Source organism: Sinohyriopsis cumingii, chromosome 3 (genome assembly GCF_028554795.1).
Source record: "Sinohyriopsis cumingii isolate HCF-2022 chromosome 3, ASM2855479v2, whole genome shotgun sequence".
NCBI classification, from domain to species: domain Eukaryota; kingdom Metazoa; phylum Mollusca; class Bivalvia; order Unionida; family Unionidae; genus Sinohyriopsis; species Sinohyriopsis cumingii.
The window spans coordinates 51,279,169-51,297,844 of record NC_142963.1 but is presented as its reverse complement, the minus strand read 5'-3'; the positions used below and the strand labels follow the sequence as shown (position 1 = coordinate 51,297,844).

At 32.8% G+C, this 18,676-nt stretch overlaps 1 protein-coding gene across 2 annotated transcripts in view; it reads right to left on the bottom strand.

Moving 5' to 3' along the window:
- Positions 1–10,168: 10,168 nt before the first annotated feature.
- LOC149802846 (uncharacterized) overlaps positions 10,169–18,676 on the bottom strand; it is a 155,748-nt gene continuing 147,240 nt past the window's right edge. For both annotated transcript variants that reach the window (XM_089952302.1, XM_089952301.1), the window contains one exon: positions 10,169–17,355. In XM_089952302.1, the coding sequence (XP_089808428.1) occupies positions 17,316–17,355 (40 nt within the window). In that variant the 3' untranslated portion in view covers positions 10,169–17,315. The remainder of the gene's footprint in view (positions 17,356–18,676) is intronic.

Below are 18,676 nucleotides of genomic sequence, written 5' to 3'. Positions count from 1 at the left end.
TCTCTCCTCGTTCTGCAACTGCAATTCTTTCTTCTTTCTGTAGCTGTATTTGTGTCACATCTTTCTCCTTCAATGAATCTGAAGCTCTTAACACTATATATGTTTCATGTTTTAATTTCAATACAATTACTTTAATGTTTCGTGTTTTAATTTCAATACAATTACTTTAATGTTTCATGTTTTAATTTCAATACAATTACTTTAATGTCAAAACCTAATGCAGACTTGCTAATCAGACCTAAAGCACTTTTATTTAAAAAAATCTTTTCTACCAAACATTGGACCAAAATATGTGTTATTTCTTGCTTTGTTAAAGAAGCCTTTGCCTCAGAGAGGTCACATTGTCTGGCAAGTTGGAGTAGTTCATTTTTTTTCAAAGACTAACCTTTCCTGAGTAGGATTGAAAAATAAAGTTCTCCATTTTAGCTGATGTTGTAAAAGCTTGTTGGTTTCACTATAGGTTTTTCAAATACGGAAAATAATGCCTGGGGCTTACATAATTCTGAAGCAGATAAATTTAAATTTTAAAAACAAAGTTTTCTTAAGTTTTTATATATAGAGAAATTCATATCCCATAGATGAGCCCTAAATTTTCTATTATGACTCAATGATCTCAAACTAAATAACAGAAAAGAATGAAAACCAACAAGTTGGGTAAAATTCAACAAATAATTTATTTCCCTCGAATACAAAGTCAGAATTTAAAAAGAAATTGCAATATTGTGAATTAAATCCCAAATAGTCCCAAAAAGATCTGTCACCAGTCCTAATGAATAAAGTACTACTTAAATATCTAGTGGTGCTCGAAATGATATCCAGTGCTGAAGGTACTGATGAGCTAAAAGTCTTTTAGTCAATCACAGTAATATAATCCAATATGTTCTTGTCTGAATTCACAATAATTCTAAATGTTTCTGCAAAAGAATATTATACAGCACCTTGTAATTCCTGAGAATAATAATTTGAATAAATAATTTCACCCTGTTGTTTCTTGAGTCATGAAACTTGATTGTTGCATTTATCTTGAAGGGCTACCATTCACAAATTGCAAACACAGGTCACAGTGACATCTTTTTATGCTCTACTTGTTTTATTCGGTTATTGTGTTGAACTCCTCCATGTCTCTGGCACATTTACATGTACTGTCATGTAATTGAATAGGAGCATTAATGTATGGGTCTAACATTAATACTCATGAAAAGTGGGTCAATTCCCAGGTGGAGAATTTTATATTTATCACTGGTTGTTATAGAAGCAAACAGACTCAAATGTTGAAGATCTCACATTTGCAACTGCTTTCAAAGCAAAGAAATTAAAACTAGCCAAATATATAATTCTAAAAGAGTTAAAAATATACTTTATAATGGGATAATATGGAAGTGGAATGTAAAATAAAAAGCACCAGAAAGTTTAATTGTACATATGTTAAATGAAACAAAAAGTATATAGGAAAGCTGGACAAGCTGACCTCTAGACTTTGGAATAAAAATAAAGCTTCATCACAATGATAGTGGCTATCAAATATTTGCCATCAGTTGGACCTGCATAATCTTAATATTAAGAAATTCTTTAAAGGAATATGAATAAGACTGGTAACCAACATTGACTTGGCATGCCTGTGGCCTTGTGTTCAATTTCTAGAAGTGGCATACAAAAAGAGGTCAAGTTTGCCCATCATTGATAAATGTTATTCATTTGGATTTGCGATTGAATATCCATCACTGCATAGATTACTACGGGTCACAAACTATACTTAAAAGAATAATTTGTACTATCTTCAAAAATAAGCCAAATATAATTTATTCCTCATGCCATAATTGAATAAACTTTTGCAAGGAAACACAAACTTTTGGCCATAGCTGACAACAGCTTGTGGCAATGATCCGTCAGACTTCAAAATTTGTTGAGAGGTTAATGGCAGGTCAAGGGAAAAGAAATCTCACAGCAATGCACACAATGGAGCATTTAACAAATGTTTTTGTTTTTGTTTTCTTATATTAAGGATATATGATTAGGATACATTTTTATTTATTAATGTATCTTTTTATCCCAGACTTCAGCAGAGATGGCAGTTTTCAGGACTGGACACAAAGTACACAGCTATTTACATGTATCTACCTTCACAGATGAAATACATGTACATTAAACTTATGCTAAGTACACATCTAATATAATACAAAATTTGAATCCCAAAGACTATTTGAATGAAAATTATCGAGAGCAAAGATAAAGTGTTATCTTTTTTGTATTAGAGATTGCTTGAATGTTCTGTCAAATGCTGAATTATGTTAGTGGCCTACAAGCTGGTTGTTGGTGCAAGGGAAGGGAAGTAACCTCATTTAGTTGCCTTGAAGTCTGTTTTAATTACTTCCCCTGCCTCAAGAACTTATACACAGACTTATACACAATAGTTAAAAAGTTTTAGTAGTAAACTATTTTGCAAGTCTAGGTACAATATCACCCACCATGATTCATGCTAAGCATATAAACAAATGCCACCTGATTTTATGGATGTTTTTTAAAATTATTATTTGGATAGTAGAATATGAGCTCTAATTTTTGTCATGTATTTGAATTGGTTTTGTCTGTACGACTTAAGTTTGGTTATTATAAAGCAATGCCCCATTTCTAAAATTTGGTCTTGAGATTTTGTGCATTTTCTATGGTTAAAGTGAAAGCATATTTTCAAGTTTAAAAAAGCAGCGTATACATTTTTGATTACATGGTGATAACCAAAATAAAACCATATTACATTTGCATGGGATTACAATATTTCCAGAAGTACATATAAATTGCTAAAACTGACTTATTTACACATTATTTATACAATATTATTAGGCAAGCAATGAAATGTTTATAAATAATGGGGATACAAGTCACTACCAAACAGGAGTATCGTCTTTTCATTATCAGATAATATTTAAGTTGTTTAAGTTCTTAACTTTGAAGTACTTTTCCAAATGACAAAACCTACGTAGTGAAAACATTTTTTGAACAGCTGTATTTTGTTCAGCTTTGGAAAAATAATATGGTTGCCTTAAAAAGACCCTAAATTAGGTGTATTGTTCTTTCACAAGAAATAATTACTGCAGATACATGAGTGATTTTTAAAAAAAAAGATATTATTTTATAGAAAGGTTTAGCTTTCTTTACATTTACATTTAGTATTTTATATTATTCATTAGATACTGAATCTTCTCAGTGCTATCAATGGTAAGTTCACATCTTTTTTTCTTGTAGATGGAATAATTTGTTTATGTTCCTGACAGACATGTTTGGATAACATTGCAGTAATGTAGATATGGTTGATTATAACTTTTTTATTTTTGCTATGAAGATCTATCTAACTCCAACTAGTATACTTTTTTTTTAAAATCAGTCAGTGGTGTGCCTTCTGCATACAGATCAGTAGTCAGAAATGCAGTTGCCAGTTTTCTAAGGCAAATTATTTATGAATAGAAGGAAACAGCATGGACCCAGTGTAGATCCCTGGGTACTCAACGTGTTATTGACTCATTATCAGGAAGGTTCCCATTCACAAGGAGACATGGAAAGGTTCCCATTACAAGGAGACATGGAAAGGTTCCCATTTACAAGGACACATGGAAAGGTTCCCATTTACAAGGACATATGGAAAGGTTCCCATTTACAAGGACACATAGAAAGGTTCCCATTTACAAGAACACATGGAAAGGTTCCCATTTACAAGGACACATGGAAAGGTTCCCATTTACAAGGACACGAGGAAAGGTTCCCATTTACAAGGACACATGGGAAGGTTCCCATTTACAAGGACGCGAAGAAAGGTTCCCATTTACAAGGACACATGGAAAGGTTCCCATTTACAAGAACACATGGAAAGGTTCCCATTTACAAGTACGTGAAGAAAGGTTCCCATTTACATGGACATATGGAAAGGTTAGCATTTACAAGGACACATGAAAAGGTTAGCATTTACAAGGACACATGGAAAGGTTCCCATTTACAAGGACACATGGAAAGGTTCCCATTTACAAGGACACATGGAAAGGTACCCATTTACAAGGACACATGGAAAGGTTCCCATTTACAAGGACACATGGAAAGGTTAACATTTACAAGGACACATGGAAAGGTTAACATTTACAAGGACACATGGAAAGGTTAACATTTACAAGGACACATGGAAAGGTTAACATTTACAAGGACACATGGAAAGGTTCCCATTTAAAAGGACACATGGAAAGGTTCCCATTTACAAGGACACATGGAAAGGTTAGCATTTACAAGGACACATGGAAAGGTTCCCATTTACAAGGACACATGGAAAGGTTCCCATTTACAAGGACACATGGAAAGGTTAGCATTTACAAGGACACATGGAAAGGTTAGCATTTTGTTGCTGCTGCATCACATTGGTATCTTCAATTTATTGTGGCATACACAGTAAAAAGTCCTTGCTATGTCAACAAATATCGCTCCAACTAATTTCCCCAGATCAAGGGCTGTAATCCATTGGTCACCCATGGAGATAAAAAGGCTACCTTGCATGAGTGATTGTCCCTGAACCCAATTTAGTTCTGTGAAAACATTTTTTGGTTTCATAAGTACACCATAAAACTACCAAAGACATGGGTTTTTTTTGGAGAAGTTTAGACAGAGTGGGTAAGATATATTTCTGTAGTTACTTACATCTTACAAGGGCTACTTTAAAAGTTATGAATGAATGTTATTGTATCTACAACAATGTTCTTTATTAGCTTTTTATTAAATAGTACATCAGTGCATCCCATCAAAGTACTCCCCATACATCTCTGTACAATTTCTCACTCTGATTATCCAATTATTAAATTCCATTTTGTATTAAGTTTTTGATAATTGTGTAGTTCATACACTGGAAAACTCCAATTCTAACTATGTCATCTTTCAAATTAAATGGCCCTCATCAAATCTTTCCAAACATGTGTACATGATTGGTCATCTGTCAAAGCCCATTTTCATTGTAAGGAAAATGGGGAAATAATCACTTCAACATAAGATATGAATAGGTTTGCTTGATACGTTTTCCTGCATATTTGTATACATGTGATCTTTGCAAGTTTTAGAGTGATTTTTTTTCTCATGATGGTTCATTTAATGATTAATTCCAAAATAATCTATGAAGTTTAACAAAATTGTATTTGTCTGAACATTCATTAAATCTTTTTTAAAGTCACCCAGAATATATATTTATTTCTGTTCATCCATCACTTTTTTCCATCTGCACTTCAAAATCTTCATTCCCAACTATTTTTGCACAGTTCTCCATTTAACTGGTGCACCATCTTTAATAAAAACCAGGTGTATTAAAGTGGGGATCATGTCTGTCAGGTTGAGTTAGTGCCACATATCATAAAAGACATGCTATGTTATTTGTCTTTGAAACATCATTGCCTTCCCTAATCAAGTTGGTTTATGTGTCAGTGATAAATTATCGTTAACTTATTTATGGTATCATTGTCTTCCATGACCGAGTTTTATTCAATATCATTTGACATCATTTTGTGTTTAATGTGCATGTCAGATATCTGATAAACTGACTTGCAATGTACAGCTGTAGAGTTGTTTTTAAGGTGGCAGGGTCCAGTTTTGTAAATTGGCCCCTGGCAAATTTCTTAACTTAAGGCTATGGTGTGACTTTTTCAGCTATTATTGTTTACTATTTAAAGATATGGATATATTTGTGAACTGGATGTTTTGGGCTTGTGTTGTTCTTGAAATTAATGCCAGGCATGTACACCTTTCATAGTTACTCTGCAGTTATGTTGATAGTAAAATACCAATAGTTGGCTAGGAAGAAGAGCAAGACTCCCATAGCAGTAAATACATGGATTTGGGGCAAGTAGAATATCTCAAAATCGGCTTGCATGACAACTATTTTCAGTTGCATCAGCCTGTTTAGTACACACTGTTTTGCAGAACTGTCATGTAGGAAAAGGGCTTGTGTTTGCACTGTGAGCATCACATGCTGTCAAAAATGATCTCTGGACATGAAAATTGCAGGTAGAAATTTGGAGTTGGAGTGTTTAAACTTCTTCTCCTATGAACTGTCATTGACTTCTCTGGTCAAGTGGATAATATTCTTCTGCTTTGTTTTAATATAGGTATCCAATGATATGGACCTTTTTGACCTCACTTGTGTATTTGATTTTTTTAAAAACTGTTATACTAGGTCACTGATTGCAGCATTAGATTTGTACATAAAAAATGGCCCCTGCCCCCTAACCAGCTGGTGCTTGCAAATTATCACTTTTTCCATGAATAAATATAGATTTAAAAAAACTGCGTCAAAGTTTCCCAGTTTTGGTGTGTAACACAAATTCATCCTAACAGGAACCCACATTTTGGGTTTGGTGGTAATGTAACATTTTGGAATAAGAGCCTAGACTTGATCTCATAGCAATATTGCTTAGTTCTTGGAAAGTAGGTCAAAGCAGCCCAGCTTTCATAAGAACAGTCATTCCAGCATGAACCCACAATTTTGCACTTTATTGCAATATGTGTAGACACAACATAATTCTCGCAAGATGAACCCATACTTCAAGCAGAAGATGAATAAACCACAGAAAGTAGGTTGAGATCCTAACAGGAACATAAATTTGATGATAAAGGTGAAGACGAATTTAAACTAGAGCTCAAACACATTTGAAAGCAAGAATAAAAAGAAGTAAGCCTGGACCTGCAAATTGACCACACAGTCAAATCATTGGTATAAAATGTGTGATCATTTAATCCCAAGTGCACAATGGGTAAGCCACTACATCACAGAACGAATTGTTGGTTTCACAATTGTTAATTCTGGTGGCAAAAAAGAATTTCAAGAATTCCAGGATTATTCCACTTCATTTTAACTGCTGGGTGTGACAATCATCTCTGCCATTCTTGAGTGATAAGATTTTGAGTAGTGACAAGATTTTCAAGAAGGCAATCATATAGACTAAGATCTGTACCATTTTCATTTAGGTCCAACTGGATATCATAAGAAATAATTTGGTAAAAATACCACATTGATACAGACATGCATTTCAAAAAAAGTTATAACATAGTTTTCAAGACGGTCACCACAGTGGTCATACTGGCTGTCAGATTAGCATTATTTTAATTCAGGTCCAAGTGGACACCATGAAAAGTCTTTTTATGGAAACCCCATGTTGATATGGTTTTCCATTTAGGTGTTGCAAATGATTGCAATGTCAGCCTTAAAGGATGTCAAAATGGCATCATTTCATTAAGGACCAACTGGACATAATAACAAGTCTTTTATTTCAAACCCTAAGATATAACCATCCATTCAGGTGATGTAGCAATAACAATATTTTCAAATTAGATATACTGAATGTTGGCACAGCACTGTTTTCATTTAGGACCAACTTGACCTTGATATGATAACAAATGTGTCAAGTTTCATGGCAGCCTGCCAAGTAATGATAACTATTGCAGGCAGCAATGGGATGACGGATAACAGGGACTCCAATAAGCTCTTATGTTCTATGACCAAGAAAGCTCAAAATCAATTAAGGGATTTAGAAAATAAAAGCAAACGAAAAACTTTAACCAAAACCTTAATGCACAATTTTATGCCTGAGATTTTTTCTGAAGTCAAAGAGGCAAACAAGCATGTTGCAGAATGAAATGTCTTACCTTTATAATTTATGCCAAGCACGTTACAAAATGAAATGTCTTACCTTTATAATTTATGCCAAGTATGTTGCAGAATGAAATGTCTTACCTTTATAATTTATGCCACGCATGTTGCAGAATGAAAGGTCTTACCTTTGCCAAGCATGTTGTAGAATGAAATGTCTTATCATTGTAATAATTCATGCCAAGTATTATGTGAATGAAATGTCTTACCTTAGTAATAATTCATGCCAAGCATGTTGCAGAATGAAATGTCTTACCTTTGTAATAATTCATGCCAAGTACGATGAGAATGAAATGTCTTATCTTTGTAATAATTCATGCCAAGCATGTTGCAGAATGAAATGTCTTACCTTTGTAATAATTCATGCCAAGTATGATGTGAATTAAATGTCTTAACTTTGTAATAATTCATGCCAAGCATGTTGCAGAATGAAATGTCTTACCTTTGTAATAATTCATGCAAAGTATGACAAGAATGAAATGTCTTACCTTTGTAATAATTCATGCCAAGCATGTTGCAGAATGAAATGCCTTACCTTTGTAATAATTCATGCCAAGTATTATATGAATGAAATGTCTTACCTTTGTAATAATTCATCCCAAGTATGATGTGAATGAAATGTCTTACCTTTGTAATAATTCATGCCAAGTATGATGTGAATGAAATGTCTTACCTTTGTAATAATTCATGCCAAGCATGTTGCAGAATGAAATGCCTTACCTTTGTAATAATTCATGCCAAGTATTATATGAATGAAATGTCTTACCTTTGTAATAATTCATGCCAAGTATGATGAGAATGAAATGTCTTACCTTTGTAATAATTCATGCCAAGCATGTTGCAGAATGAAATGTCTTACCTTTGTAATAATTCATGCCAAGTATGTTGCAGAATGAAATGTCTTACCTTTGTAATAATTCATGCCAAGTATGATGAGAATGAAATGTCTTACCTTTGTAATAATTCATGCCAAGTATGATGAGAAGCTACTATGAGGTTTAGGAAAAATGTGCAAATGAAAAACTTTAATAGTAAATTTAAATAAGTGTTGAAGATGACAACACCAATGGAAAAGTGATTGCTGTCTTACTTCCCAAAAGTGTGGTCTCCAAAAAAAACCTCAAATGATGATCACAATGACCAATAATAAATAATTTATTTATAGAGGGTGACACATTTAGCCATGGACTATTCTTACCTGAGACCCTCTTAAGAAGATAATATAACAAAGGATAATAGTAATTACTATTTAATTTGACATATTTTTCATAAAGTAGAATCTGTCTTGAAGAACTCCCAATTGTGTCCAAAAATACTGGTCGCTAAAAAACAGGTAGCATTAGTCTCTCAATATACGTTTACTTGTATTAAAAATGCTACATTTTATTATAATCTGTGAGTTGTTTGTACATGTCTCTTCTTAAATACTGTAATATTTTCAGCAGACTTTACATGCAGTGGAAGCTTGTTTTGCAGAACTGTACCCGAGTATAGGAAGCTTTTCTAAAATTGTTCTGTGATTCATTTTGGTGGATGTAGAATTTCATGAGATGTTGATCTCAACTTGTGAAATGTTGAATAAGGCCTGTTTGGTGCAGCTCCTTGCAGACATTTATGTACACAAACTGCCTGTAAAAATCAATCTTTTCATAATATTGTAAAACCATTTAAGATCTGTAAACAGTAGTTTTGGCGAATAATTGAAAGATGTATCTAAACTAATGTACTGAGATTTGGTATTTGGTATTTTAAAAATAGAAATCAGCCATAAGTGCCCAGATTTGAAGATATGCAAAATTGTAGTCTTCTATTTACAACTTATGTCCTGAAAGTTTACATTAAAATACATTATTACTGGTTGAGATAAGCAGTGATAATTGCTGAACAAAGATAGGGACCAGTCATGTTATGCTATGAATGGTAACTCAACTTGTTTTTACTGAAATTAGGTTGTATAAGCTCACGAGGTCAGCAGTTGCTGTTTAAAATCTTAGATTTTTTTATTTTGTTATGAATGTTGACATTGAGATATATTCTTACCAGTTGAGATAAGCAGTGGTAATTGATGAATGAAGAGTGGCATTAATGATGTCTCTTGCACAGAATGAAAATCTTGGTTATTTTTACTGAAACTCAATTGTTTCCTCGTGGGGTAGGAGGTAGCTATTTAAAATCAGTTTTAATATACTATTTTACATTTTAAAAAACAAAATGACCAAGCAGATGTGGTTAATATTATGCTTTAAAAAATGGTATTAAAAAATTTACTTTCTATGTTTACTTTGATGAAACTAGACCTTAACATTTTAAAGAAAGAAAACAATAAAAATTCTGTAAGGATTGGCTATATTGCCTTCATATCTTCGTGGTGGTGGTGTGTTGGGGTGGCAGAAACACTGATATTGCTAACAGAGAAATTTGTACAATTTTGATACAAACATTAAGGAAGAAAAAAAAATTCTTCAAAACATGAATCATCAAAACTTGAATAATGACAATGAGCTGTCTTGTTAAATCTCTTTATTATCAAACAAAATTATTTCCCACTCAATGGTTAAAAAAAAGTATCCATCTGTTAACTTGCCAGTAACACTTGCATCTGGACAGCTTCATTTGCTATTACATTCAAAATAGTATATAGGTAATCCGCACCAACAAATAATTACATGAGAAAAATCAAGCTTTTAGCTTATCGACACCATGACTTTGCAGCAATGAAATCATCCTTGTGTCTGATTAAATTTAGGACAAATGCAAGATATCTGCTAACATCAATACAGACACTGGTAAAATCTTTACAACAGTATTAAATATAAAAATATTCTGAATGACCTTTATCTGCTTCCCTCCCTAATGACCATATCTTGTACACAAAGATCAAAGTTTCTTGCTGTCCATAATCAGAGTATCTTTTAGTGCCAAGTCCATTTAAGAAATCAGACAACTCGTGCTGTGCATGTTTCCTGGTATCTGAAACTTGTTAATATATGCATACAACAATTCCAAGATGCAAACATGCAACAATCTTTATTCTGGGAGATTTTACTCTAGTTAATATTCCAGTGAAAGGTCAGTTTGCTGGACAACATAATTTTGAAATGAAATTTGTCCATTTATAAGGAATGCATTGAGACATCTTCTTAAGAGTGCATAACAGCTGTTGTGTTTGTTCTTCTCAACCAGCAGTTCTAAACCTCATGTTGTAACCTAAATCGAGGTGGGTGTTGTTCGGGGGGTGTCAGCAGAAAAAATTTGTTTTAGATTTATTTTTAATGCTGAAAAGTAGTCTGAGGTTTGGGAGATCCTGTTGGTGACCAGTTAAAGTTGGGAGCTACTATCCTAAACCATGGACTACACAGAAACAAAAGGTTTAGTACAGCATGTTGGATCTATTTGTAACTGTACTGCAGAAAGAAAATAATGTTTGTAAACATTTACAATATTTCCATTTCTAATGTCAACATTAGTACTTTTAAAGTCATTTCTACTTGATTTACAGCCATATTAAAGGCAATAATGGACACTGTATATACTCACTTATAAGATAAGTCCAACTGCATACTGTAAACTCAGATCTGCCATTGCATAATGTGCCATCAGATCTGGGTCTGTGCAGTTTGTTAGGAGTAATCAGTATAATGAGCAGCATAGACCCTGGTCTGCAGGTGCATTATGCTATGGCAGATCAGGATCTTTGTTGCTGCATTTTAATTCAACTTATAAGTGAGTATATGTGGTACCTATGATTGACACAAATACAATTTTTAAATAGATAAACAGACGTTACTATAAATGTTCCATTGTGTAAAATTAAAAGAAAAATGCAAAACTAACAAACCATGCTACAGCTGCACTCATTAGGAATTATGATTAAAGAAAGCATTTGAATCGTCTTCATCTATGATATTATATTCTCAACATTTTCTGACCTGAAAGCAACTTAAGAAATGATGTCAAAATTTGCAGCTGTCCCAAAAAGCCTTCTAACTTAATATACATCTAACAAATAATAATTGATTTTGTGAATTTAACTGTTAGAAACAGGTTGACCATACTCAAAGCAAACAAAAATACCGAAAAATCTAACCACCCCTTCTGCTAACTTAAATGGTCTCCCATTAAGGTGATCTCTTAATAAAGGTCATTCTAGTGACCCCTGCTTAAAGAATGTTGTTGTAAATGACAGGTGGTCTCCCAAAACAGTGGTCTTCTAGATAAGTTTAACTCTATAAGAATTTGGTCATCCACATGCTTCTTCTGGTAGTCATGGAACCATCGATATCGCAGGCAACAGTCACAATGAGAATGCACGAATCTAAGCTAAGAAATACAAAACCAAACTTAGCAATAAAAAATGCATACAGGAAATAAAATTTATTTGTAATGGTAAAATGTATTATTAATACTGATAGACCATTTACATTACATTCAAATGTCGAATTTGGACTAGCTGCCATGGTAATTTTCATGGCGTAAGTTTATTTTAAAGCTATTTACATACTTAACAGTACCTGTTATTTGTTATATTTGAAGTATGTGGCTCCTAAGATGTAAGCATCAGCCACTAGTACTGCATTTTGTAAAGCCATAGGTTTAAATCTGTCAGTGCCCAAAAAAATATATTTCCACATACCATATGTATTTGCTTATAAAACAAGTTCAACTGCAAACTACACAGAACCAGATTGGTTGTCACACCATGCACCAGCAGATCTGGATCTGTGCAGTTTGTCAGCAGTAATCAGTAGAGAAAAAAAACAACACAGACCCTGATCTGCAGGTGCATTATGGTATGGCAGATCAGGATTTCTGATGCTTGCAGTTTGACTCTATTTATAGGCGAGTTTATAAGGTATTTTTATAGGTGTTCCCTGTATGGTCACAGATGCTGGACAATGTGTTAACTATTTGTGCTTGTTTTAGGAGTATACGGGTGTATACATGCTACAGTTAATGGTCAGTGAATCACATCCTAATATTTCCACATTAGATCTTGCTAGTTGATGCACAAGGTTCACTCTTCAAATTTAAAAAATTAAACTTTTTTCAATATACAGCATGACCATACATTGCAAGTAATACAGGGTCTACATCTATAAGTACTGTAAGTAAACTTTCCATTTCTTCTACCATGGCACAGCTCACACAAAATTGCACACATGTACAAATTAGTAAACTATATTTAAAATGTGACTACTCTTGAATACATTTTAACAAATATTAGCAATATTCTGATCTTGAAATGCTGCAAGATTCTACATAGAAATCAAAAAATTGTATCAATTTACCTCTTGAAAAAATCTTTTAATCTGGATGGTATCAATTCATGAGACGTAAAAGAAAAAAGCCATATTTCATTTCATATTTTGAGCATCTATTTTGTGTTGGAATAGTTCATTACAAACATGAAATAAAAATGAAAACAGTATCAACATCAGAGTTATTGGTACCCAGACCTTTGATGTGGCATTCACTAAAACATAACATTTCAAACTCTGTAAAAACTGAATCACTGGAAAGTCATTAGGATCAATCATTTTAATTTCCTCTACAAATTTCAATACATACTTCCAGTGTTAAAAAATACTTATTCAAAATTCAACAACTATTTACAATACTATATTTTCTGTATAGTTGGAAAGCTCAAAATAATTACTTTTTTCTTCAATCAACAAAATATTAAATTCATTGTCCCTAAATAAATAAATGAGCAACAATTCTAAGCCTAAGCAACCAAACCCATACATAATGTTAGGCGATTCCCCAAGTCACACAGTGAAGTCAATGCATTTTATGTGTAAATTCATGAATGAAAATCACAGTCCTCACCTTGCTTCATTTAGCTGATTTCAATCTACATGAAAATGCAAGCATACTGACCAGCAAAACTTCACACATGAAGCAAAACCGAATCTGTCATGTATTAATCTCTTAACATCATTCATGAAAATTTGCATAAAATATAATTTTGATTAATCACATCATTTGTCATAAAAAAAATCAAGATGATAGAACAAATCTTGACTGTAAATTTTCCACATAGTTACTGTAGTAGTTCATTTTGGTGGTGATGGTGGTGGTAGTGGGGTTTGAAAAAAAGGGAAGTCATAACTATTACTAACAGAGCCAAAGAACCAATCCTAGTCTGTGCATTCCAGTACCAAGCATGTATATGACTGACAGCAATAAAATGGCATTCCCATTTTATAGAGTGTGTGTAAAACACATGAAATAAGGATCTGTTCATTTTTATTTTTGTTATTATCCACTGAAACTAATTCCAACATGTGACAGGTTTTTGTATTATCCACAAGCGTTCAAATTTTCAAGGTGAAGTCTTGGACCTGAAACATTTTCTCTTTCAAAAACAGGTGACATATTCTTTTGATCAGTTTATGATTGACTTTCCCTACAGAAGAGGATATTTCAAATGTCATTTGTTATATTAGTATCAGTGAGCTAAACAATAGTGGGTTTTCCCAATTTTTGTCAAGTTGAATTCCTTGTGTAACTTGTTTAGGATATTTCTGATGATAAAGAATTGATTCCTCGACTTTCAATAAGCAGTATTGGTTTCAGTTTTCTTATAATTGTAGAACTACAACTGTGTCTGCAACATCGGTCTATAAATAAAATTCTTTTCTAATGATATCTGAAAATTACAAGATATCAAATTTTTATTTTGGCAACAAAATTCTGGTGTCCATAAACAAACAGTGCCCAAAGAGATACAAAAAATACAGTACTGTTTTCTGTCTGGACTGAGTATAAAAAAATAACATAAAAACTTGAGAATGTCAGAGTCAAATATCTTATCAAAAAAATGGAAGTAACAGGAAGCAATCAAGCTAAATGCCTGGATCATGAGTGTTACAGTAACTCCCCACCCCCATCACCACAAGTTTTCTCCCTGGATTTACTTCAATATAAAAAAATGGCAGCGATCCCAATGAAATTTTGCCTGATTATTCTCATCTTTGGCAAGTACCTTTAATTTAAGTTAGTGCATTCTGGTACTTATGAAAGAACTGCCCTTTACAGTTATCCAAATGTACAAGCTTCCTCAAGATGGGAAGTAAATCTTGTAAATATTATGATCATTGAATAACAACAGGGTAAAAATTTCAATATAATAAACAAATATGGGATGATTAATTGTTACACTTAGAACTGTAATAAATGTATTAAAATAAACCATATATGAACTACTACTATTATTTTGCACAAGTTCAATGAAGACTACTTTAACACAGCTTTTATGTCTTTAAGAATACTGGTTAAATAATCAACTTTGCACTTGAGGTAAAAGTTTTAATAAACAGTCATTGGAAAATCAAGGATCATATTCTTCTGTGTATACAATATTGTGATATCAACATCAACAGGAAGGAAAAAAGATGTGGTGCTGTTCGCCATCTGCTGAACAAAGTTTATTAAATACTGGGACTATCATGTATAACAAAGACTTATTTTACTGATAAACTCTGGAATTTACAATAACAAGTACATAAATTACCCCCAAGGCATTGGATTTTATTATAATTAAAACAATAAGAAAATATTTACAAAAATGTCATTTTAACTGTATATGGACTTGTACATACAGGGACTGGAAATACTTATCACTATTGCAATTTCCCAATGAAATAATATGTGATTATCAATATGAAACAATTAGCTGGTGTGAAAAGAAAGGAGTAGATGAAAAATGAAGAGCATGGATGCTGCCTGTTTTAAAACAAAATCCTTATCACTTAAATAAGTACAAGTAGCTGACCTTATTGAAAGTTCTGATCATCTGTGTAGTTTCTTTGTAAATGAAATTGAAGTTCTGGTTAAAAAAAATTGGTCAAAAAAGAAAAGACCTTCACAACTTGAAGGCTGGTCTTTGTTTAGATAGATCACCATTATCCACATAAGGTATTTTTGTTTTGTATGATACACGGCATAAATAAAAGCATGTAAATCTATACAAGAGATTGCTGATTAGTCGAGAATTTGAAAAAGATCAGCATTGTCAAATTTAGGTTACCAAGTTTAAACAGTTAAAGCTGTCAAATGGGTAACCAGGTACTTGACCATTTATAATTACCCAGGTAATAAAATTAGCTTTAGGGTACCGTTTAGTTCATCTAAAAAAAAAACACAATAAATTTCAAAGTTCAGATTAAAGATTATATCTGGCAATATCAGGAGTGGGACACAGAATAATGACTACAGTTCAAGGCTCATGTCATGTGACTACTGGCTGATGTGTATTCATCCATTGTAGACCTCTGTCTACTAATCTTATATTTTCTACATGTGCAACCATTTGGCTAAGTATGTCAGACAGTTTTCTTATTTGCTAAATATAGTAACAGTACATGACATGTTTCCAACAAGACAGATGGGTTTCTTGAATTTGAAACCATGCGTACTGATTCATTATAGTTTGATACTTACTTAAGTAACAGATCAGTCTGTATTGGAAAAAAGAATGGCACCAAGTATTAAGTGAAATGGACTTTATCAATGTGACTCGTGGATGAAAAAGGACTGAAAAATATTAAAGAAGAGGGATTCTGCTCAATTGAGTGACATGCTGCATCAGGAAAGGGATGAATCAATAGCACTTTACAAATTCTGAAAAAAGAATTCAGTAGTGATGTAATAAAGAATTCAGAATTTGTTGCTTGACTTTGCAACATTTCAACAAAAGTTAAACATGTAGACTAGTTAAAGTGAATGTGAGTATAAATAATTTGTCATTTTGTTTTGTGTCTGTATTCTTGTGCTAATCCACATGGATTTAGCCAATTTGTGACAAGAATTGTAATTTATTGCAGATCCAGGTAAGCAGCAAAAATAAAGTATGTTTTTCATACAGTGTTCTGCAATTATGGCATGTAATATATACTCTTTTTATGCTCAAATTGTGCATTTTTGCCACTTTTATTACAATTAATTACACTTGAACCTCTCTGGGGGTTGGCATGTAAAAACTTAAAACAATGCCGTTCAGGTTCACATTTAATATAATTTCCCTTCGATCATGTGCCCAGGTAACTAATCATTAGGACTGACAGGTACCTGGTACACTTTTCCTAAAATTTTGACCATTAGTAAGGTTCAGAATGTAAACGATTCATCACATGAAATAAGCACCTTTCTCCACAATGGAAGGTACTTTTGCTACTACATGTCATGGGACATAACTAATATGTCAAATGACACAAGACCTTGTTTATTAGTTACAAGTCTGAAAAGGATTGAACTTTGTTGTGTTACTAAATTCTGAATTTAAACAGCACGGTTGACAATGTATACAATTCACAGCATTTAAGAAGCACAATGGTGCACTTGTCCTGGACACTTCACACCAAAACTATGGCAAACACAATATAACACGGGAAACAAGAGAGTTCCAATCCATATATGTACATGTCCCTGCATATATATTGAGCTATCTTTCAAAACAAAAGTTACTGCATAGTTTTCGTTTTATTGCATGTCAGATAATAAGGCATTCAGCAACAATGAATTTTCTAGTATGACAAGTAGCTGTTTCATGAACATTGTGTGTTTTCCACTTTGCTGAGTCATTAGTCTTAGGTGTGCGTTCCAATTTGCCGAGTCAACAGTCTTGTGTGTGTTCCAATTTGCTGCATCATCACTCCTTCCCATTAACTCTAGTATCTTCCTCCTCCTCTCTGTAAAGGTAGTGTAATGTAAAATATGCTGAAGAAATGATGATAAAAACAATATATTAATGGTCATAATCACAATATGGTCAAAAGAATGATAGAGATCTGTAGTCTACATGAAGCGAGGGCTCAGAAACACTTAATCACACATATTTGAATGCAATTTTTTATATATCTGGGATGCAGAAAATCACTTATGCAGGAGTTCTCCAGTTTTTCTTGGTGTCAAGAGGATTTTAGACTACAGATGAAATAAATTTATTTATAGTATCTCTCCAATGATAAATCAAGAACCAGCCTACATGTGCAGAGGGTTATCCTTATTATCAAGCTGTCCATAGTAAATATTTCCATATTATCAAGCTGTCCATAGTAAATATTTCCTTATTATCAAGCTCTCCATAGTAAATATTTCCTTATTATCAAGCTGTCCATAGTAAATATTTCCTTACTGTCAAGCTGTCCATAGTAAATATTTCCTTATTATCAAGCTGTCCATAGTAAATATTTCCTTATTATCAAGCTGTCCATAGTAAATATTTCCTTATTATCAAGCTGTCCATAGTAAATATTTCCTTAATATCAAGCTGTCGATAATAAATATTTCCTTATTGTCAAGCTGTCCATAGTAAATATTTCATTATTATCAAGCTCTCCATAGTAAATATTTCCTTATTATCAAGCTGTCCATAGTAAATATTTCCTTATTATCAAGCTGTCCACAGTAAATATTTCGCATATTTTGGGAGTGGGCTTAATCACCAAGTATGGGCATTACATTGGATTACAGAATCAGGCCAGGGTATCATAAAACTTTAAGCTTGAGCCCCAAATAGAGTTTTTGCTATCAGCCAATCAAAAGTGATTTTTCACAAGTAATGTTATTTGTGATATGCTTTCACAAGTAATGTTATTTGTGATAGGTCAAAATAAGATCTCATGCTCAAGAGTTTATTCTTTCTTGGTCAGGGTTATCATTGCATAAAATGCTGGCAGATCAGGATCTATACTGTTTGTTATACCAGTACATGTACTTATAATTTAAGCATACATCATTGACCCTCAGTTGCCAGCATTTATGCAGTTTATGTATTTGTATCCACATTATACACAGAAAGATACAACTGCTCCACTGTTCATTTATATGTTATGATACTCTTATGTGTACTTTGCCATAGTTTCAAGTTGTCTTCTGAGTGACTATCAGCATAAATGTGTGAAATTATTAAGCATGAAAATATGGTTAAGCTTTGTCAAATATGTCTATCTCAGGCTATTTGAAAGCTGAGATTAAAGCCTTTTACTGTCAATTCAATTATTTTAATTG